At 39.0% G+C, this 20,454-nt stretch overlaps 1 protein-coding gene and 1 pseudogene across 1 annotated transcript in view; one reads left to right on the top strand and one right to left on the bottom strand.

Annotated features, from left to right (window-relative positions):
- Positions 1-2,848: 2,848 nt before the first annotated feature.
- Positions 2,849-20,454, top strand: part of CRYBG3 (crystallin beta-gamma domain containing 3) — a 103,869-nt gene continuing 86,263 nt past the window's right edge. Inside the window, exons 1-2 of the mRNA XM_023528465.1 lie at positions 2,849-3,171; positions 17,652-17,718. Coding sequence (XP_023384233.1) covers positions 3,023-3,171; positions 17,652-17,718 — 216 coding nt within the window. The 5' untranslated portion in view covers positions 2,849-3,022. The remainder of the gene's footprint in view (positions 3,172-17,651; positions 17,719-20,454) is intronic.
- On the bottom strand, positions 12,986-13,104 carry LOC111737417 (annotated as a pseudogene).

The following is a 20,454-nucleotide window of genomic DNA, read 5'->3' as shown; positions in this document are numbered from 1 at the left end:
GAATAGTGTGGTAGAAAATCCAGGTAGAGATTGTAGCCTTAGTCAACTATAGTTAAAACATTTACGTTTGTAAATTTCACAAAAAACACAAGGACATGTGATCACAAAAACACAAGGACATGTGATCACATTCCTGAGTTCACACTGGAAGCTTTACTTTCAGCAGTTTCACATTAAATATGTGTCTACTGTTAATACTCACTAAATGTCTTCTGAACACCTGAGTGAATGAAGACACCATGCTAAATTAGCATCTCTAAGATCCTCACAATTCTAAAATTCAGCAATTTTACAGACTTCCCAATGTGATCTTAGAACTTAGTATTCATTCAGAAATGTGTTATTATGAGTTCATAGTGTAAGGATGTAAGACATCTAGGAACTGATAGATATTAGAAAAGTAAATAAAAATTCAGGGGTCATTTTATGGCTTTAAGCTAATTTTTCATAGACAAAGTTTGCCTTAGTGGAGGCAGGGCACCACGTGTAATTACAATTCATTCAAGTGCTTTGTTCTACCACAGAGTGGAGATTAGAGTATCATTAGATATTCATTGTTTTCTTCATGAAGTAGTGGCTTTAGAGAGAAAAAAAAATATCATTAGTCTGTATCGGCCCAACTGTTTAGGGGCCTCTAATAACAGTTACATTATCTTATACCATTATCTACTATCCATTAATAGAAGGGATTCTAGCTGGATGAACATTAGCATTATTTCTACTATGTGTACTATCACCACCAACACTAGACAATTTCTGTATGAAAGACTTTACACGTCATGATTTTGATGCCTTCTGACTTAGCAAGGATAGTGGCTATTGAAGAACTATGACTATTATGGCATTTTCCTTGAGAGCAATTTTTTAGAGAAATTCTTATTCTTAGAGAAATGTTATTGTTAGTTAAAACAATAATTGAGTAGTAAGTCTTACTGGCTCCCACCTGCTTTTATCCCCAGAAAGACTTCCTCTGGGTAGGCATTAGGGGTAGGGCCTGCTTTGGTCATGGTACAATTGGGAGACACATCTGGTAGTTATTTAACATTCTTTTGGGGAGATATATTATTCTCTGAGCCTTCCTCTCTTTGCTTCCTTATTTTCTGGGTCTTCTGGTAAATGGGATTTTAATGGAGATTCTCCCCTAAAATAATAAGGTTAGAATTGGGAACTTTACCTAATTCTAGTATACTTTTCTAGCTTTTTATATTTTCTGAGGCTCACAGAAAAGGAGGAGAGATTTGCAATAGAGAAAACTGGTTAATGTTGAGGGATAGTCTGGGATGAACCCAGCTGAAGGAAACTGGGGTGATTTAACTCTGGTGGGTTAAATCGAGCCAAAATAAATTAGAGTGAGTGCCTTGGGCTCTACTGCAGTTAGAAAGGGCTAAAATACTCCTTGGAGGCAGCTGTGGGGTGGGCAAGGAGTCTCAATAGCCAGCAGCTGGTGCTGAAATGACTTGAGGCTTACAGACATCCAGTCTACTCATAAACAACCTTCTCCTCCAGGATTCCAAAGCCAAAGGTGGGATGACCCCAAGGTACATTGCTCCCCCTTGCCAAGTCAAGACTGCCTTGGACATTTCATTTTGGTCTCATTTATTTGCATACAATTTTTAGTGAACAAGCGTGCCATATCACTTCTGTCATTTCTACACTCTCTCAAGGAGAACCAAAACAAAACACCTAGGGGGAATGGGCCTCACTGTTTCCTGCACAAGCCACAAAGGGGTGTGTGTGTGTGTGTAAATCCATACTACTGCATTAGTGAAATAAGTCAGACACAGCATAAATACGACTTGATGCCATTTATAAGGTGAACCTAAAATAGTCAAATTTATAGAAGCAGAGTGGAACGGTGGTTGCCAGGTGCTGGGGGAGAGGGAGAAGAAATTTTAGTCAAAGGGTATCACGTTTCAGTTATGTGGGATGAGTAAGTCCTAGAGTTCTGTAGCACAGTCCCTATAGTTAATAATATTGTATTTTATGTTTGAAAATATGCTAAGAGGGCAAAGTCGTGTAAAGCATTCTTATCACAAAATTATAATAGAGAAAGGAAACTTTTTGAGGTGATGGATAATTTTATAGCGTAGATTGTGATGATGGTTTCACAGGTGTACATTTATCTCCAAACTCAAGTTGTATACATTAGGTACAGCTTTTTTGTATACATAAAAATATTTTTTAATAAAAACTAAAAAAAAGCATTGTTTCAGCACTTACAAGTTTGAATCATACTTGTTTTTGATTATGTCGTTTTTGTAAGAGGGTTCGCAGAGTAGCAGTATGTAACATGAAGTATGAGAAACTTAAAGGTCATCTGGGTTAGGAAATGTTACTCCACACGTCAGCCGGCCAAACAAGAAACGAATTGTTGATAGACCTAGACAGGCACCTCCTCCACTTCTGAGGCTCGGCCCTTGCTAACTTCATCTTTTGCAGCCTTGGTGGACACTGTTTTTGAGCAGCTGCTTGTTAGCTGCAGGGCAGCCCGGCCTCCCTGTTAATGCAGTTTACCAGGTGCTTTCACAAACGTTAGTTCGTAAACCTCTTCCAAAAGTCTGAAAACTTTCCGTGCACTGACTGGAGGACAGAAAACAAATCACTCATAGAAAGTCAGACTTGAGCGCAAAGCCAGATAGGATGCAGCCTCAACTGGCTGGGGCGCGAAGCCCTGAGCCAGCGTCGTGGGTGGCGCATTCTTGGCTCCGGGTCCCGGGTCAGCACTTGCAGCGGCGACCCAGCCAGCCCAGGAGGACCGCGGCGAGGCCAGGACAGGCCGAGGCGGAGCCGCGGCCTCTGGCTCCTCCCCGAGGCGTCCCGCGGGGGCGGGAGGAGGAGCCGCGGCGCCGAGCGAGGGCAGCGGCTTCGGGAGCGCGTCGCGCCCGCCTCTCCGCCTGGGGATGGACTGAGCCACGCCGGCGGCCCGCGTCCAGTCGGTCCCTCCTGGGCCGGGCTCCGGACGCAGGACACCGCCTCGCCGGTTCCCAGCAGACGGCCCTGGACGGGTAGCCGCGCCCGGGACATGTCCGGTGGCCGGAGGAGGGGCGGCGGCCCCTGGCACAGCTTCTCCCGGTTCTTCGCTCCCCGAAGCCCTTCCCGGGACAAGGAAGAGGAAGATGAGGAGAGGCCGGGGACGAGCCAGCCGCCCGCTCCGGGCCTGGGTGCCGCCAGGTGGGAGCCACGGGGACCGTCGCAGGGGTCTTGCGCGGACTCTGGGGACTGGGGCTCTTGGCCCGCTTGCCCGCTGCCAGGCGCTGTCGTGCCAGGTTTCCTTGGCTCGCCACTTTCTGTTCTCCTTCCTCCATTGCTAAAGTTTCCTCCTTCCCGCCCTGTTCCCCAGCCACATCGCTCCCCACTCTCGGGTTTGTTAAATGTAAAGTTGGTGGCTCGCGGACGGGTGCGCCCACCGGGCCCCGCGCAGCCCGCGCTCGTCCTCCCCCTCCCCGATCCTCCGGGTGCGGGACCCGGTGCAGGTTCCGCGCCGGCGTCTGCTCGCTGTCAAGTTCTGGGGCAGAAGCGAGTCCTCCGGCGTCCCGTCGGCGGTGGTGGGAAATAGGGTGAGCCCGGCGGAGCCATCCGTCGGGCAGCGAAGGAGCAATGCGAGCACCACCCGTGTGGAAAAGGTGAAGCTTTGGAGCGCCACCCCCTCTGCTGGTATTTTGTCGTCTAATTTGAATTTTCTCAAAAAAATGTAAAAAAAAAAAAAAAATTGTGATCCTGAGTACCCAAGACTTCATCAAAATATAAAAGCTTCGCTAGTTTTATTACCATTGCTTGAACGTTTAAATGATGCCGCCCCTCCCGCCCGGTCTCTTTTCGGAAAACATCTTCCTCAGGTTTCCACTGATTCCAGAAACCAAGGACTCCAGCTGTCTTGGTTTCAGTAATGAAAACGTGGCTCTTCTCTGTAGTCTTTTCTCCTTCCTCCACCTGCTGTAAAATTGATGTTTGTTTTTTTAAAGGTGTTCCTCAATTAAAAAGCTTGTCTTTTCGGTTCGTCCTGAAGCAGGAAGAAGGATTTAAGTAAATACAACTACTTGTTTTAAACTTTTGGTGAGGAAAGAAGATTAAACCCTTCCTCCCTCAGATTCCACTAGAAGAGTGTGTAACCATGTGATTAGAAGGATGGACTCCAGAAAGTTATGTTTACTTCAGGTTTTAAAGACTTCCTGGAGGGCTTCAAAGAAAACTGGATAGGAGACAGAACTGTAACTGTGACTGAGCTGGTTTCATTAGTATTAAGGGTTTTTGATTTGATTATAGACGGTTATGTGTTCCTCAGTTTCCCTACTTGTGAAACATTTGCATTATGACCATCTGTTAATAAAATCCCACATCTTTCCAAGAAAGCTCCTTCTAAATAGGTAAATTTCTCCTGGGAAGTTTCAGCTCTTACTGCCCCGACTGTTCATGTAGAATTTAAAATTCAGTTACCCAGTAGTTAAAAATAGTTTTGAAGCCTGGCAGTGCTTAACCAGAACGTCAGATCTGCTGGTGTGGGCAGACAGCCTGTGGTGCCTGCCATCACTGTAACAACATTAACAGTCTTGGATAATGTGGAAGTGGTGTTTAAAAGAAATCCCAAGTAGACTTAGCGAAAGTTGGAAACTTGAGTCAATGTTAGAAAGGATTAGGTAGGCCAATTTCAGGTTCATAGCAGAATTGTCCTGGAACCCTGCCTGCCTTCCTGCCCTATTTTGGCCTTTATCAGTCTTTTGTCTAGTTACCACTTTATTCTCATTATTTCCAAATAGGCACAGACTGTGGCTTTTTGACAATGAAAATTTTAATTCTGCTGACATGAACACTAATTTTTTCCTCATCTTTTTTAGAACATGCCAGATGTTAAGGGAATAGCAGATAATCCTTTGTGTGGGTGTTTTACCTTTTAAATGAGCTTAAATCTTTTCAAGGATATAAACAAAGCCTTTATTGAAAGTTTAATGAAACAAATGGAAACACTTAGTAGTACCAAATGTCCTAGTAACACAACACTCTGGTGTTAACAAGATTGGAAACAATTGCGATTTGTCACTGTGATGTTATTTCAAAACAGAAAGGGTATTTTGGCTGTTTCTCTTAGAGTCAGTTAAAAACTTAGTTCTAATGGAGCCAGGTTTACCTTCTGCACTGGTGATTTCATATGCATATGACTCGGTTCAGCAGACATGCAGTGCTTGGTGTGCTAGGAATGTAAAGCTTTTATGGTGTGCTGAAAGTTATTTGGGCTTCATTTGGTGTGAACACATGATTTGTGTGAGTTTGCTGTCGTTTTCATTAACTTTCAGCAATTAAAGAAGCATGTTAATAGTATCAGTGCTGTTGTATATGCAAATTCAGGCGTGGGCATTCCAGTTGCTTGCTAGCACTCATATTTTGGGTTGTTGACAATATCCAGGAAGTGCTTATATTAATTTATTTTAGATTATATGGAAATGAAAATAGAAATTGAAATTTGCAAAAGAACCTTGAGAAGTCGAGTTCTGTGACTCCCAGTTTAGAATCACTGTTACAATGTTTAGCCCGGTTTTTGTCACACAGGTACCGACCCATTAGAAGTAATAGGAGAGAGCAGGGAGAACTTCATGGTGGAGATGGTTTTAACTGGGCCTTCAAAGCATGAGTGGTGTTTCTGTAGGTAGAGCACTCAGTCCAGGCTGAGCAAAGACCTGCAGGAGGTTATGATCTGTTAGGGGCTATATAAATTAGTGGGACAGAATGAAAAAGGCAATAAGAAAGGTTGAAGCTGAGTCACTAAGGTCTCTAGATGGAGTGTTTGGCTCTCAATTTAAAGTTTAGAGAATTTTTGCAAAAGTCTGCTAAACGGTACTACTAAAATGTGATACTGATTTTCCCACTTTGAGAAAATGATTGCTCAACTTTGTTTCTTTGCTGTACCACACATGATGGGCCTGTTTCAAATGAGCTCTGTACATTTGTCACTTGGGAGGGGGATAGGAAGGTAAGAACAGCATTGATTATCAAGGCTAAATGTGTACTTATTCTTGAGCTGGTACTTTTACTTGCAGCATCTCATTTAAACCTCTACCTGGAAGGTTGGTACGTTTACCATTGTCCTGACAATTGAGGAAACTAAGGGCAGGAGAGTTCTTAGTGGTGGACACTGTTGGCGTCTTAGATGCAACAGTCTGTGTTGAACTTGGCTCTCTTGTCCTTGACAGGACATTTGGCATTTGTGATACCGCCCACTAATTGCCAGTAGCATCCTCTAGTCATTGGGATAATCTAAAACACCTCCACCCAGGTGGGCTGGAGGGAGAGTGATACCTCTCCCAGTGGAGAATGATTTACTCCAAGTTAATGAGGGGAATAAGATTCAGGGGCGAGATTTGAACTTAGATTTCTCTGACTCCCAAAGTTCAGATACTTTTTCTTATGTTGTCCTGCCCACCACCCTTCTGAACTGTGCTTCTTCAAACACATCTGAATATGTAAATCAGTTGGACCTTTCATTTGTACCACAATGGGTAGCCAAAGCAGAACACTGGGGAGGTGTGATAGTAACTGTGCCGGCAGGTGAGTGGAAGCTCTTTCCCTTCATCCCTCTTGCTCTTCCTTAACTCTGTAGGCTCAGCAGTTCCTAGATAGAGGCAGAAAGGGCATCCTTTCGGGAATCAACATTCCAAATGAGTGGAGACCCTTTGCACAAAATAGTTTGATGTTGATAGAGAAACAGATTGAAGTTTTACAACCAGAAATAACTCATTCTTAATGTTTAGTTGGCAGTGCTGCATGATCAAGTAATGTTTAACCCCTGGGAGTATTTAATTGGAAGTATCCCAAAGCAATGAAACAACTGTTTGCTTAGTTAGTGATTTTTTTTTTGCCTGACAGAGTAACTGATGACAAAGCTAAAGCACCCATTATTGAAGCCCTAATCAGACCCAAGCTCTGTGCTTGGGGCTTTGAATATATACATTCATTTAATCCTCAGAGCAACTTTATGAGAAAAGTGTCTTTGCTCCATTTTACAGATAGAATTTAAGCCTTGGAGAGGTCCAATAACTAATGAAAGGCCTCACAGCTTCTGTAGTAGAGTCAGAAGTCAGATTCTCCTTCCTGAATTCAGAGCTTACAGCATTATGTGACAGCTTCCTCTGTGTTAATGTTGGAAGACCCATAAAAGAAGCTGGCCTTAGAGAATGGTTTTGAATGGGAATAAAAGACAATGGCATGCAGCTGGATGTCTGCCCAGATGACCTGGGTCAGTGCTCTGTACAATAAAGAATTTATAGTCCTGGCAATTGAGAGAGAGGAAAATAAAATGCATACATTTGTATAACTTATAGGTTTTTATATTTACATTAAAAGAGTCAATCTTCAAAAAATACAAATTGAAACTATAGCAAGATACCATATCCTACCTATTTTGATAAGCATAATGAGTTCGATGTGGAGAAACTGGGACTCATACACCGCTGAAGGGAATGTAAATTGATATACCACTTTGGAGGGAAATTTGACAAGGTCTATCAATGTTATACTCTGACTCAACAGTTCCCCTCTAGAAATTCCATCAGACATTGACAATTTGCAAATAGGCCCAAAGTTGCCTGTACAAGTTCAGTCATTGCAGTGTTTTTTTAATAAGCAAAAGATAAAAATGTCAGGTCCCATCAATAGTGGACTGATTAATAAATTGTGGTACATCCATGCAATGGAATATCACACAGCTGTCAAAAAGAATGAGAAAGCTTTTTATATATTGGTAAGGAAATATCTCCAAGATACAGTAAGTTAAAAAGCAAAATGTAAACAATTGTGTATAATATGCTCCCATTTGTATATAAAAAGTGACGGAGTATAAAATAAGTCTGTCAATAGTGTTGTAGTAACCATTTAGGGAGGATGGAAGACTGGGTTAAGGAATGCAGAACAGGAGGGAGACTTTTAATTTTATACCTTATACTTTTAAAAAATTATGTGAATTACCTAGTTCAGGGAAAAAAAGACCAATTTAGGATCTAGTGAATATTTGTATGTAAAAGAGGAAAAAAAGAGACTTTATGGTCCAAAGTTGTCAAAAATTCTCCAAAGAAAGAATGAGTTCTATTCATTTATTCAAGCGAGAAGTTATAATTAAGGCTACAGGTACATGGAGATAATATTTATAATGCAGAATATTTTGATATTGTCACTTTCTACCAGTATGAGTTAGGCTTATATATTCTGTAGTGTGAAACTGGGTGGAGTTAACAGAGCCTCAAAAATATCAACTCATTTTTTGTGAGACCACCTATCATCCATTTTGAATAGCAGTGTGACTCTGGGCCAGTCATTAGCCCTCACAGAGTCTTTGGTTTTAAAGTGAGGGAGGTGGTCCTCATCTCTAAGGTCTCTTCCAGCTCTAGCATATAAGCTAAAACTTCATAGCATACAAAATAAAGAAATATGCCTTATAGATCAAGAAGACTTGTTTTACTGGAAAAGTCACATATGAAAATGAATTTGTTAATTCCTCTATGTGATTCTATCATTTTGATCATTTGATTTGAAAATCTCACCAGTGTTTACCAAGAATTTATTTAGTACCACTAGTGCCAGGCATTGTGCTAGGCTCTCAGCATCCAGTAGTGAACATGATGCAGCATGGTTTTTGGCTCGAAGCATACATGCAGTTGTGTGGGGAAAGCGGACATCATACAAATCATTCTTCCCCTCTTAAAATAAGTACCAAGGTGACATGCAGGGGCTTGTGGAACATTTAACAGATATGGGCCCATTCTTGAGACTCTCTTCTAAGAGGAAACTGCTTTAATCTCATTTAAGCTGTTTCTTATATTTCTGTGCATGTGTAAAATAACAATTTACTATTCTTTCTTGATTTTTAAACTTCAGACAATTTATACTGACTTCTGGTGATGGTGGACAAGGACTGAGCTATTTTATACCTATTCCCACTTTCCTTTACTCATCCAGCCAAAATAATTGTTATAATTTGGGGATTAAATAAACCTTTAGATTTATGTAAAATACAGTTTTGGTTTTATTAGTACAACATGCTTTTAAGGAACATGTCTTTATATGTTCCTTATTACCAGTAGCAAAAATAGCAGTGCCAGAAATGACATGAAAATGGTATTTGAGTGCCCTCACAAATCTTAGTTTTATGTAATCGCTACCCAATATGTGTTAGAAATTTCTGCTTTACGCTTTATATTAAAATATATGCAAAACATGAATGCTACCTTAGTGGCAGATCATGTTCTGTAACTGCCATATTCTTATGATAAGGAATGAAATATTTAAAATTTTACATTTTGATTGCTGGTAACAGGTCAGGTGAGATGTAAACTCTCAGCCTTTTATTGTCCTGGCTGGAGGGGTGCATTGTGCGGTATTAGTCAAAACTGAAAATGTATACCATAATGCTTTTGATTTTCATGGTTCTGCATAGACAGATTGAGATCTTACTTGGCAATGTTATATATAGTATGATAATGAAAAAATTACTGTTATGTGTTTGTAGTATTAGTATTTCGTTTGCCAAGTCTAAATTTATTGCTTGCATTTTATTACAAACTTGTTATTACTCTCTTTTTGAAATACTTTGTATTTTTTTGTCTTTTTAATAGTAATGTCTGCTTTTGTAAAACAGATATGAAATTATAAGAAAATCAAAAAGAAAAAAAAAAACACAACTTATAACCCTACCCATGCAGAGACAAGTACCATTCTTCTAGACCATTTCCTGTGTGTATGTCTGTGTGTATATATGTATTTCCACAAGAAGTTAAAGGTCTCTTTAGGATTTTGAAATTTGAATGTTTTTCACTTAACAATGGTGCTTTAACATTTTTCTACAATAGTACATATATTTATATAAATTATAAAAATAATATTTAACCCTTTGAAAATCTTAGCTGTATCATCACTTTTCACAATCTAGTTTGAATAGCTAAATGTGCCTCTCCTTACATAGGATTTGTATTCTAATGGGAGAGGACAGAAAATAAGTTATAAAAATTAATGTATAATGTGCTTTGAAGTGAAATAAAGCAGGGTGAGAGAATGAGATGTGATGGAAGTAGTCTGGAGTAAGATGTGTAGATAAGATGGTCATGGAGGGCCTCTCTATCCGGTAACATCTGAGCAAAGACCTGGAAGATATTTGAGAGTAGAATATGGACAAATCTGAGGAAAGAACTTTCCCAGGCAGAGGGAACAGCCAGTTCCAAAGTCATGAGGCAGGATCATGTTGGCACAGATGCCAGAATGGGCATAGACAACAGAATGGAAGGGAGAGTGGGTGTCCATGACATGGGGAAGGCAGCCAGTAGTCAGATGAAGTAAGGAATAGAAATGATATTTACTTTTTGAAAGTATCACTTGGGCATGGCTGTGTGTGTGTGTGTATGTTTGTATATTTTCACATAGATTGTTGCTTTATCAGTGTCTGGAAGAATTTGCAGAACAGAAAGGATTTGAGCTAGAGGATGGAGGTAAGGTCAGCCTTGGTCCAGCTCTTGGAGCTCTGAGAAGGCACAGTCTCACCTGCCTTTGGATCTTCAGTGCCCTCCATCAGGACAGTTTGTTGAGTGGGTCATGAATGAGTGGCCCATTTTGGAAGGCACTTGGAATGCTGTTTGAGTTCACACCATGACAGGAGATTCAGACCATCACTTCTTATGTGGTGGGTCACAGATGTTCAGAATCTGAAGGGTAAGAGGTTGAGGACTTGGGAGAATTGAACAGTTACTATTGCCATGTATAGGTGGACAGCTCAGGTACACATCATACATACCAAGATTGTTACTCTGTAGCCTATGAAGAACTGTAATTATGGGTCTTGATTTGGGGGTATGAGATGTGGGACTAGAAGTAAATTAGCTTCAAGGAAGATACCTAAATTATAGGAGAAGAGCTGACATTATGGGGAAAGGGCTGTCAGATGAGTTTTAAGATTGCAAAGCAACAGAGCTTCATAATCGTGGCTATTACCTTTCTTCCCTTCTCCTGATTTTTCTCCAGAGTTCTGAAATTCTAATGCCAGATGTTCGAGCTAAAATATGTGCTGTTTGATTGCACCTTTTAGTTACCTTTTATTTTGAAGCCCCAAAATAGTGCATAACGACCTGTTTTATATTCTGTTAATGGTCATTTAAAATACAAGAACTACTCTACTATTGGCTGTCACTATGTATGAATGGACAGTTTTCCAGATAATTGTAAAGATAATTGTAAGTTGACAGTGTGGAACTCTATTTTTATCCTCAGAGAAGCAGGGTTAGAGATGCTGGGTGGGGCTCCGGGCCAGTGCAGAAAAGCCAATTTAATCCATTATGTACCCGCAGTATAGCATTGAACAAAGAGAATGCTAGGCTTATCATTTGAAGTTGTGTTTCTCAGAAAAAATCCCCAAAGTAGTGTAGATGGTCACCAAGGCATGAGCAGACCCTTCTGGAAAGTGTGGGGATAAAATTCATACTGTATTTAAGCACCTAATTGAGAGCTGAGAGGATAGAGTCTAAGGGAATAGAGAACAGGACCAGAGGTGTTCTCAGTAATTTTAAAACAAAAGGACAGTAGAAGTTTCTGTCTCTTTGTTATAATGTCCTGGGATTAGCTTTGATTCTGAGTTGGTTTCTTGGTTGTATACTCTTCTTCCTTTACCACAAAAACCTCAAGGTTAGTCTTCCTATTTCTAAATCCACAGACCCTGTTATTGGAGGATCATACGGGATTTTAGATCTGGCAGAGATTTTTTTCAATTTACATGTTTGAAAAATCAGATCCAGAAAGGTACATTTGGTCTCTGAGGTGCTGTCCCTAAAACAGACATGTGTCTATTTTGAGTTTTTGCAAAGCATCTTGCTAAAGACAGTGGGAAAGGGAGTGGTAGGTAAAAGACCCCTTCTTGTTCCATATTTTTAAAATTTAGTCCTTCAAGGTAAAGTCTCACTTGGAAGACTTTACTTCAGTATGATCTGATCACATTTCAAAGGAAGGCCAGATTCTGTCTGCTTACAGAAGTTGTGTCAGGTGGGCTCGAGCTGAGAAGCAACATGCCAGGAAGGGAAGCCTAATGAAGTTGCTATAGAGAGAGATGTTGCTTAGTGGACTAGGCCTCTGGAAACAGCAGAGTTCTCTGTTAGTGGAGGAGGAGAACATGATGGGGAGATTTGCCCTGATCTCCTTTCCTGTCTTTAGCAATATTGCCAGTTCCTCTACTGCAGACCACACTTGTACAGTGGAAGGGAAAGTCTAGAGTAGGAAGATAATTTCAGGCAGCATCAAGCTGAGCAGGATGGAGAGGAAGGAGAGAACTCCTTCAGAGAAGACCCTAGGATTGGTGGAAAGCCCCTGTGGACAGTGGACTGGGGGGGGCCATTTAGATGTCAGGATATTCCCAAATCAGAGACAACCTTCTGTTAAGAGACCTTGTGTTTAGGGATGCCCAGAATTCCTGCTAGTGATGTCATCAGCATAAAAGATTGCTTCCTTTCTGGAAATGGCAAGAAATCAGACTCCCGTGTTCATAGAGAAGTGGGCAAGCATCTGGAAGGCAGTTACAGAATTTGTATTTATTTCTTTAATATGTCCAGATTTTTCTGATGCAGCCACAGTAATGATGTGAGAGAGAAAAGGCAGAGTAGGAGGCAGTCCCTAGAAGCTGTGTTCCAGGAGGGGGAGTAGTGAGGAGCTTTAGTTTTCTTCACTGTGTTTCTAGCCCTGTCCTCTGAACACAGTATATGCACTGTTCCTACTTGTCTCTCATTGACCATGTTGGAAGTTGCATTCTTACCCAGCAGCATCCCTGTGCTTCAATTTGTGGTAGGCACTGAAAGAAGGGGAGTTTTTCTTGTCGGTCCCAGTCTGTATTTATGATGCTCAGTGTGCTCATTGGGGCCACAACTCTGCCGGGGCCAGGAGCTCTGTCTGGCATCGGTGTTGGAAAATTGGTCATGTTCCACAGGAGTGAGTTTTCTAAATAATTGATATCTACAGAGCATTCTTCTTAAAATGAATACAGCAACTGGTCTTCCTAGGTGGTCTCCCATCCAAGTACTAAGCAGGCCCGACCCTGCTTAGCTTCCGAGATCAGATGGGATTGGACGTGCTCAGGGTGGCATGGCTGTAGACTCTACAGAGCCTTTAAGTAGCAACACTTACTTAACACATTGAAATATTAAGTAGAGAGCCTTCTGATCAGATCCTTCTCTTCCCTGTACAACTTTCAGTTGTTGGTTTCAGCTGAATATAGAGTCTGTTGGACCAGATTATCAAGAATGTGGTTTGCAGGCCACCTGCATCAGAGCGGTCTAGGTAAGGGAGAGTCGGTTGTTGAAAATGTAGATTCCTGGGCCTCACTCCAATTCCAATCCTTGACCATCAGGCCCCAGAATCTGTTTCAGAAACACAATTGCCCAGATGATTGTGGTGCATCTAGAAAGGGGTTCTGAAGGTATAAGGGTGAGGATCTTGTATGGTATGTTCACTGCTCCACCCCTAGCACCAAGTATGCAGTACATACCTGGTGAGTGACTGTACGTAGTTGTGCTTTTTTTCTGCTGCTTATCTGCTTGAGTTATGGAATCCTGTTAGAATTTAATAAAAACTAAGAGTATGTCTTAAGCAACAGGATAGGAACTCTCTTCTGTGTAAATTATTTGAACTCTAGAATGTTAATGTGCTCTTTTTTTTTTTTTTTTTTTAATGGCCCAGAGGTTTGTTTTATGTCTGGCATAAAGTAAGTACATGCTTTATGGCTGTATGTTGGATTCGTGGTTTTCAGCTACAGTCTAAATATGGTTGCTTGAAAACTGAGGAGCTTTTGTGTTACTTCGACCTTGATATTTAGCTGGGCTATTTTGAAAGATTAATTTTCAAACTTATGTTAGCTAAATAGATGAGGGTATTTAGAAATGCAAGGTAGTTTTATTTGTGCCTAGCCCTTACTCCCTGCCATGAGCAAAATGTGTGCCTTCTAAAAATACTGATATTAAACTATTCCCAGGTCCCAAAGGGGGTAAAATTGTGAGAATCGGAACAGCTTGGCATCTTTCATACGGTATGAGATTGTCTGAATTTGAACATGTTTCTCTTTCTCTTGTATTTTTCAGAGTAACACTCCAAACCTTTTGAGTCTCTTCTGTTAATTTTTTTTTCTTACTGAGCTATTATCTAAGAATTCATTGTGTTTTGAGTATCTTTACTCCATTCTAATTTTTTGGTGTTTTGTTTTTTTTAATTAACTCAAAATGACCTTGTCCCTGTTGAGTACTTTTCTTCCCTCAGCCCCACTTTGTCCTTAAACCTTTAGAGAAAGATGATGCAGAATGAAAGCGAATGGTATATTCTTTCAAGAGACGTGTGTGTGTGTATGTGTATACACGTGTGTACTACTTTGTTAAGAAAAAAGTATCGTGTACCATTACATTGTTTCCCAACGAAAGAGTGTTTTCTGTTTAAGGTAAGCAGGCACAAATGGAGAAACTATTTGATACCGATTATCTATTTATTCATTTAACAAATGATATTTGAGTACCTTCACAGTGCCAAGCACAATGATGGGCTCTGGGATACAGATATGAATGATGTAGTTTCTGAATTTAATGGGTTCGAATTCTACTTAGACAAATGGACAACCAGCCATTGTGTTAAAGAACAGAAATGTATGAGGCATACTGCTGGGTGCAGTGGGAGCACAAAAAAAAATACAAGTTAAGGTAAAATTAAATTGTTTAGGATTAAAAGTTAGGCAGGGTAGGGTGGGGAAGGGTATTACGGGCAGGAGAAGAAAGTGGTTTGCTGGCATATGAACATGGCATATTCTAAGAATGGGAAATGGTTCTATGAAACAGGTATATCTAGGGCCTGTTATCTATACTAAGAACTTTCATTTTATTCATCAGCTGATAAGAGAATTGCTGAAATATTTTTGCTAATAGGAGAATATCATGATCAGATTAATGGTAACTGACCAGGAAGAATAGATTGAAGCAGAGCAATCCCAAAGATACCAGAGACCAATTTAGAAGCGACTCTAGTAATCTAGAAAAGAAGTGGGGAAAGTTTTCATTGAAACAGTGATTTTTATAGCTAAACCAAAATTTTCAAATATGTTTGCTTTAAAACTCAACACATTTTGAAATTTTTGTTTAGCAATAAGATTCATGAAACTTAAACATAAGATATGTATTTTAGAAAGTTTTATGAAGTGTCAGGTATTTCTTGTGATTTCAGCTTTAAACTTTTCAGTTTGCTCAATACAATGTACTTATGTGCCAACTTACACAACAGTGTTTTTCTGGCATTTGGTGTGTTTTTAGCATGGAAGTAATTAATAGCTACTTGAAAATACAGAGTTCTGCCTTAATGCAGAGCTACATTTTTTGCAGAGCTTTTATATTGGAAAAGAAACTTTTATCATTTTCATTAACAATCTCACTAAGGCAGTAAGTTTATAGGAAGCTCTATAAATACTCTAAAATCTAAAATTTTAGGAATCTTAAAGCAAGAACTAGAAGACTAAAATGATTGTAGATAAATTTTAGGTAGGTCATTCAAAATAGATTGTAGTTAGAGAATACACTTATAAAATCATCAAGGTCAGAATTATTCTTGATTATACCCCAAATTTTTATTACAGGCTCTTTTTGCATGCATTTTGCCTGGTCTCTTTTCTTTGATTTAGATTAAGGAGACCACTGTCAGTTGACATTTAATTAAACAAACTGAATTATAAACAACCTTGTGGCAAAAGATAAGGCTGGTAAAATAGAAAAGAAAAAGAAATAAGAATCCACTTACTTCAGAAATAACAACCATTTGAGACATTCTTATTTTCTAGCTATGCATATGTATATAGGTTACAATTCTATATTGTACAATATTATTTTCTACTTTCGTCACTCATTTCTCCTCATAGAATTTCCATGTGTTAAACACACACTTAATATATGTATCTTGTTTACATGCTTGCTTTTCTTACTGACATTTTAAAAGACTTAAGAGCATGGCTATATCTTGATGGTCTACCTATTTCTGTATAGAGTCTGAGACTTACTTAATGAAATTTTAATCCATTTTATTTTCCAGGTATTCATGATCTTTCTGCCTTTGTCTTTTGATCATTGCCATTGGTTTCTTGGATACTCTGCATAATTGAACTGGATTTGATGAAAGGAAAATTTAGCATAAATCACGTCCATCCCATTTGCTTTGGGTGGCCTTTATCTGATCTGAAGCTATTAACCATCTTCTTTCAATTCCCTCTGCCACCAAGTTCCATGATTCCAGATGTTTTTCCCCGTTTTGTCATCCTCCTGCTTTATGCTTGTCTGTTGCCTAAATGCTAGTAGGACAAAGATCAAATTCTATAACAGGCCAGACAGGTTCTTCATAGTCTGACATCCACTAACCTCTAGTCTCATTCTCATCTTTAGCTGAATTACCTCTGCCTGTCACAGTCCTGTGCTCCAGTCTTATATTAAAAACAAAACGTGATTTACTGAGAATGCCATATTCTGTATTACCTCCTGCCTTTGTACCTCCTCTGTGGGCACCTTGCTGAGCAGGCAGCATTGCTGTTCCTTGATTCCTCTGTGCTCCATAGTTTTTGTTCATTCAGCACTTATAACTTGTACTAAACTGAAGTATTTGTTTATATATCAGTCTCACCTACTAGCTTGAGTTTTACAAAGCCCCTGACCTACTAGTTCATAGATCCTCAGGGCCAAGCACAATCCCCAATATATCAAGACAGTCATGATACTTTTTAGAGTAGAGCTACTCAATTTATCTAGGATTATGAAAGTATGAAAATAAGGTAACATGAACATAGAAATATAAATTTTAGAGCTGAAATGTCTAATAGGCAAAGTAGTTTATTATGCCATTTTTATAGGGCATCTGTGAAGGGAATCCAGACAAAACAATTAGAATTGACTGTCTGGGAAATTAGATTCTTAGGGTGCCATCTGGAGCACACCTGGGGCTAGATAAGCCTGCATCTATTTTGAGTATTCCTCACACTTGCTAGATGACCCTCTATGTTTATAAAAATTTTTCCAAGTAGAAGTTATTCCAAATAACACTCAGCGTAGGCATTAAAAAGATCAGAGTATGTAGAATCTCAATATAAATAAAAGCTAGTATGTTAAATAGTTGTACATCAGTGCCCCTTTATTCAAGTGCATCATTACTGTGATGCTGATTATCAACACAAGAAAATATAACACAGTGGACTCAACAAAAACTTCTGAAGCCTGGATGAGCATTTAAAAAATTTTTCAGTTACAGTTGACATACAAAATTATATTAGTTTCAAGTGTACAATATAGTGTTTAGACATTTATATAACTAATGAAGTCATCCCCCTGATAATTCTGGTATCCATCTGACACATAATTATTGCAAAATTATTTACTACATTCCCTATGCTGTACTTTACATGTCTGTGGCTTTTTTTTTTTTTATAACTGGCAATTTGTACATCTTAATCCCTGCCCTTTTCTGGATGAACATTTTTTAATGTGTTTTTCAAGTCAGCATATTTGAACATTTTGTTTATTAATCTCTTGAGCATTGCAGGTAAAGGACCTGTCAATTTTTGCTTTAAACATAAAAACTGTATGATTTTAATAATTCTATTTTAATTTCAAAAGAAACTGGTTTTTATTTTTCAGTGTTGAAAATGAGCCCTTGAGCACAATTCAGAAAAAGGAAAATGTACTTTCATCAGAAGCAGTAAAGGTACAGTTTTAAATATTATTTTATATTAAGCAAATATTTTTCTTAATTTCTGTTCATTCTTTTAGATTCTGTCATCTATTTTACATTCCAGAAAAAGCACCATATTATTACTTTATGTGGAAATCCAGATCAGCAATGTCAGACATTTGCATCTTGAGTTTGGGGGGCTGGTGGGTGGAGGTGGGATGAGAAAGGCACTGAGAGAGTTGAGAGGGTGTGGTATTCTTATCCCAGCTTGGCCACTCACCAACTTGTCCTTTGTGTGGCCTTCAGCTGAGGCATTTAACTTCTTTGTGCCTTAGTTTTATAATCTGTAAATTGGATTACCTTACCTCCACAGTCTCTTTTTCCCTAGGAAGTTCTTTGATATATGTAGACTTTTCTCAGATGCCGCGGACAACTAATAGTGCTTTTGGGGGTAGAAGTTAATAACAGGTTCTTGCATGTCATTAGTATCCAATGATATGTTTGGTTAGCTCATATATGAACTGGCTTTCTTTGCGTCTACAGGACAAGCATGAAAAGTGTATAAGCTACACACCTACCTAGTTACTGATAAGTGTGGTTAAAAACCCTTGAAAATCACTAAACCTCGTAACATGTCTTTTTACTCATAAATGATTTTCTGTAAATTAGATATTCGTGTTGTTTGATGATGTGAGGCCAGATATGTGATCAAGTTTTGGTAGCTGTCCCACATTCATAGACTTTGGTCTGAGTTACTTTCTTTTTACATGATTTGTAACAAAGAGAAAGCTTGTACCTTCCAGGAATTTCAGGGTAAGTTAGCTTGGTCAGTGGAAGGACCAAAAAGTCATCTGAATTTGTCATTACTGATATGGCGCACTTTTAAATATTATATTAGGTTCAGAGGCATTAAATATGGTCAAGATAAAGCTGTTTTCATTTTTTGGTCCTGCCTCTCCTATCAGTGTAAACAATATAAATATTTTTTAGAAAGAAAATCAGGGCCTGATTAAAAAAAAAAAAAAACTTTATTGAAAGAAAAAAATCATTATTTCCTTTCATCTTTCTTTATTCCTTTGTGAGTTTGGCTACAAAATCCTGCTCCCAGGTTTTATAACATCTTGAACCTTCTCTTTTGCAGCCAGTTGTTAGCCAGCCTGCTGGTGTATCACTGCATGAGCTCTGTAGCTTTCTCCTTCAGTTTCTACATGTCTCAAGTTGCCTTACTTCAAGATTTTCATGCGTAATGCTATGCATATAACCTTGCCCATGAATTGCTTCACAGAAAGTATGTTACTTGTGAGATCTCAAACTTCGAAGTTTCTTTAGCTGCCAGCTCCTGTCATTCTCTCTCTTAATCTCTCATTGCCTGTGTACCCACTCGTGATCTTTACTAAACCTTCTTTGTTCCCTTCTCCTCTTTTGGTCTACACTTGGTTCTCTACTCGGCTTGTAACTGATAGTGTACTTCACCTGTAATCTCACCGTAAAAAACTTTCAGTATTCAAACTTGTCCTTGAGACTTTAATTTCCAGTAGCGTTACTTTCTGCATGCAGAGATTTCATTTAGAAAGTCTCATCTTTGTAGATTCAGTAAATATAAATGATGGACAAATATAGTGGCTGAGTCGTCATGATTATCTTTTTCCATCCATTCTTAATATCTTGTTTCGAGTGTCCAAGGTAATTTCAGTTTGGGATCTGGGTCCCTAAATTAATATGGCTCACAGTCATGAGACTGTTTTTCTTATGATTTGAGGCCTATAGGATTAATTACACATGGGCAGTCCAGTTAGCTTGTACTAGAAAGGGCACCATGGCAGTCTAACTGGGGCAGCCTGAGCATTTTGGCTCATGTAACCTTTTTTTTTTATCTTTTGGAAACTACTGGTAGGATTTCTTCAGAGACCTTTTGCTGTCAGGCATCAAAAATAGGTATTTAGAAAATACCAATTGTCAGCCCCGTAACTTGGGGACGGGGAGAAGGGATTAGCAACAATATTTATGAGTTTGTATTTTAAATAGTCTTGATTTAAGTTTTCTATATTTAGCAGGTGTCATAAAACATGCATTTGTTTTCTTTCTAATGAAGTTTTCTGAAACATAGCACTCTACTGTAATGTGATATTTTTGCCATGCTTCCATCTTATTAACCTGAATTTGATAATAATGCCATCTGTGATAAGAAAAATGTAGTTTTCCTCTTGAGTCTGAAAACTAACAGGCTTATATATAACAAATATTCTTACACATTTCTTTTTGTATTTGTCTTTGAGATACCAAATCAAGATGTTGAAGATTGGTTATGAGTTTAAGCTGCAAAAATTAATTATTTTTCAAACAACTAGCGAGTATAGAAGCTTTATAATATCTTTGACTGTCATTAGATTCTTCGCTCTTAAAATATCACTTATATACTATACAATCATGTGCCACTTAACATTATATACTATACAATCATGTGCTACTTAACAGAGGTTACATTCTGAGAAATGCTTCATTAGGTGATTTTTGTCATTTTCGAACATCAAACCTAGATGATATAGCCTTCTGCACACCTAGGCTGTATGGTGTGGCCTATTTCTTCTAGGCTGCAAGCCCGTACAGCATCTTACTGTACAAAACAATGTGAGATTAAATCAAGCACAAGAGAAGACGATGCAATCAGGAGACTCAGTAAACACCAGATGTATGAGGTTGCTGCTGGTTTAATAACACAGTATACTGTTTTCAGCAACCTTTCTTTTTTTATAAGTAGAAGGAGTACAC

The sequence above is a fragment of the Pteropus vampyrus genome, unplaced genomic scaffold (genome assembly GCF_000151845.1).
Source record: "Pteropus vampyrus isolate Shadow unplaced genomic scaffold, Pvam_2.0 Scaffold26, whole genome shotgun sequence".
Taxonomy (NCBI): Eukaryota; Metazoa; Chordata; class Mammalia; order Chiroptera; family Pteropodidae; genus Pteropus; species Pteropus vampyrus.
Note: the sequence above shows the minus strand (reverse complement) of the source record. Positions and strands in the feature narration are given on the sequence as shown.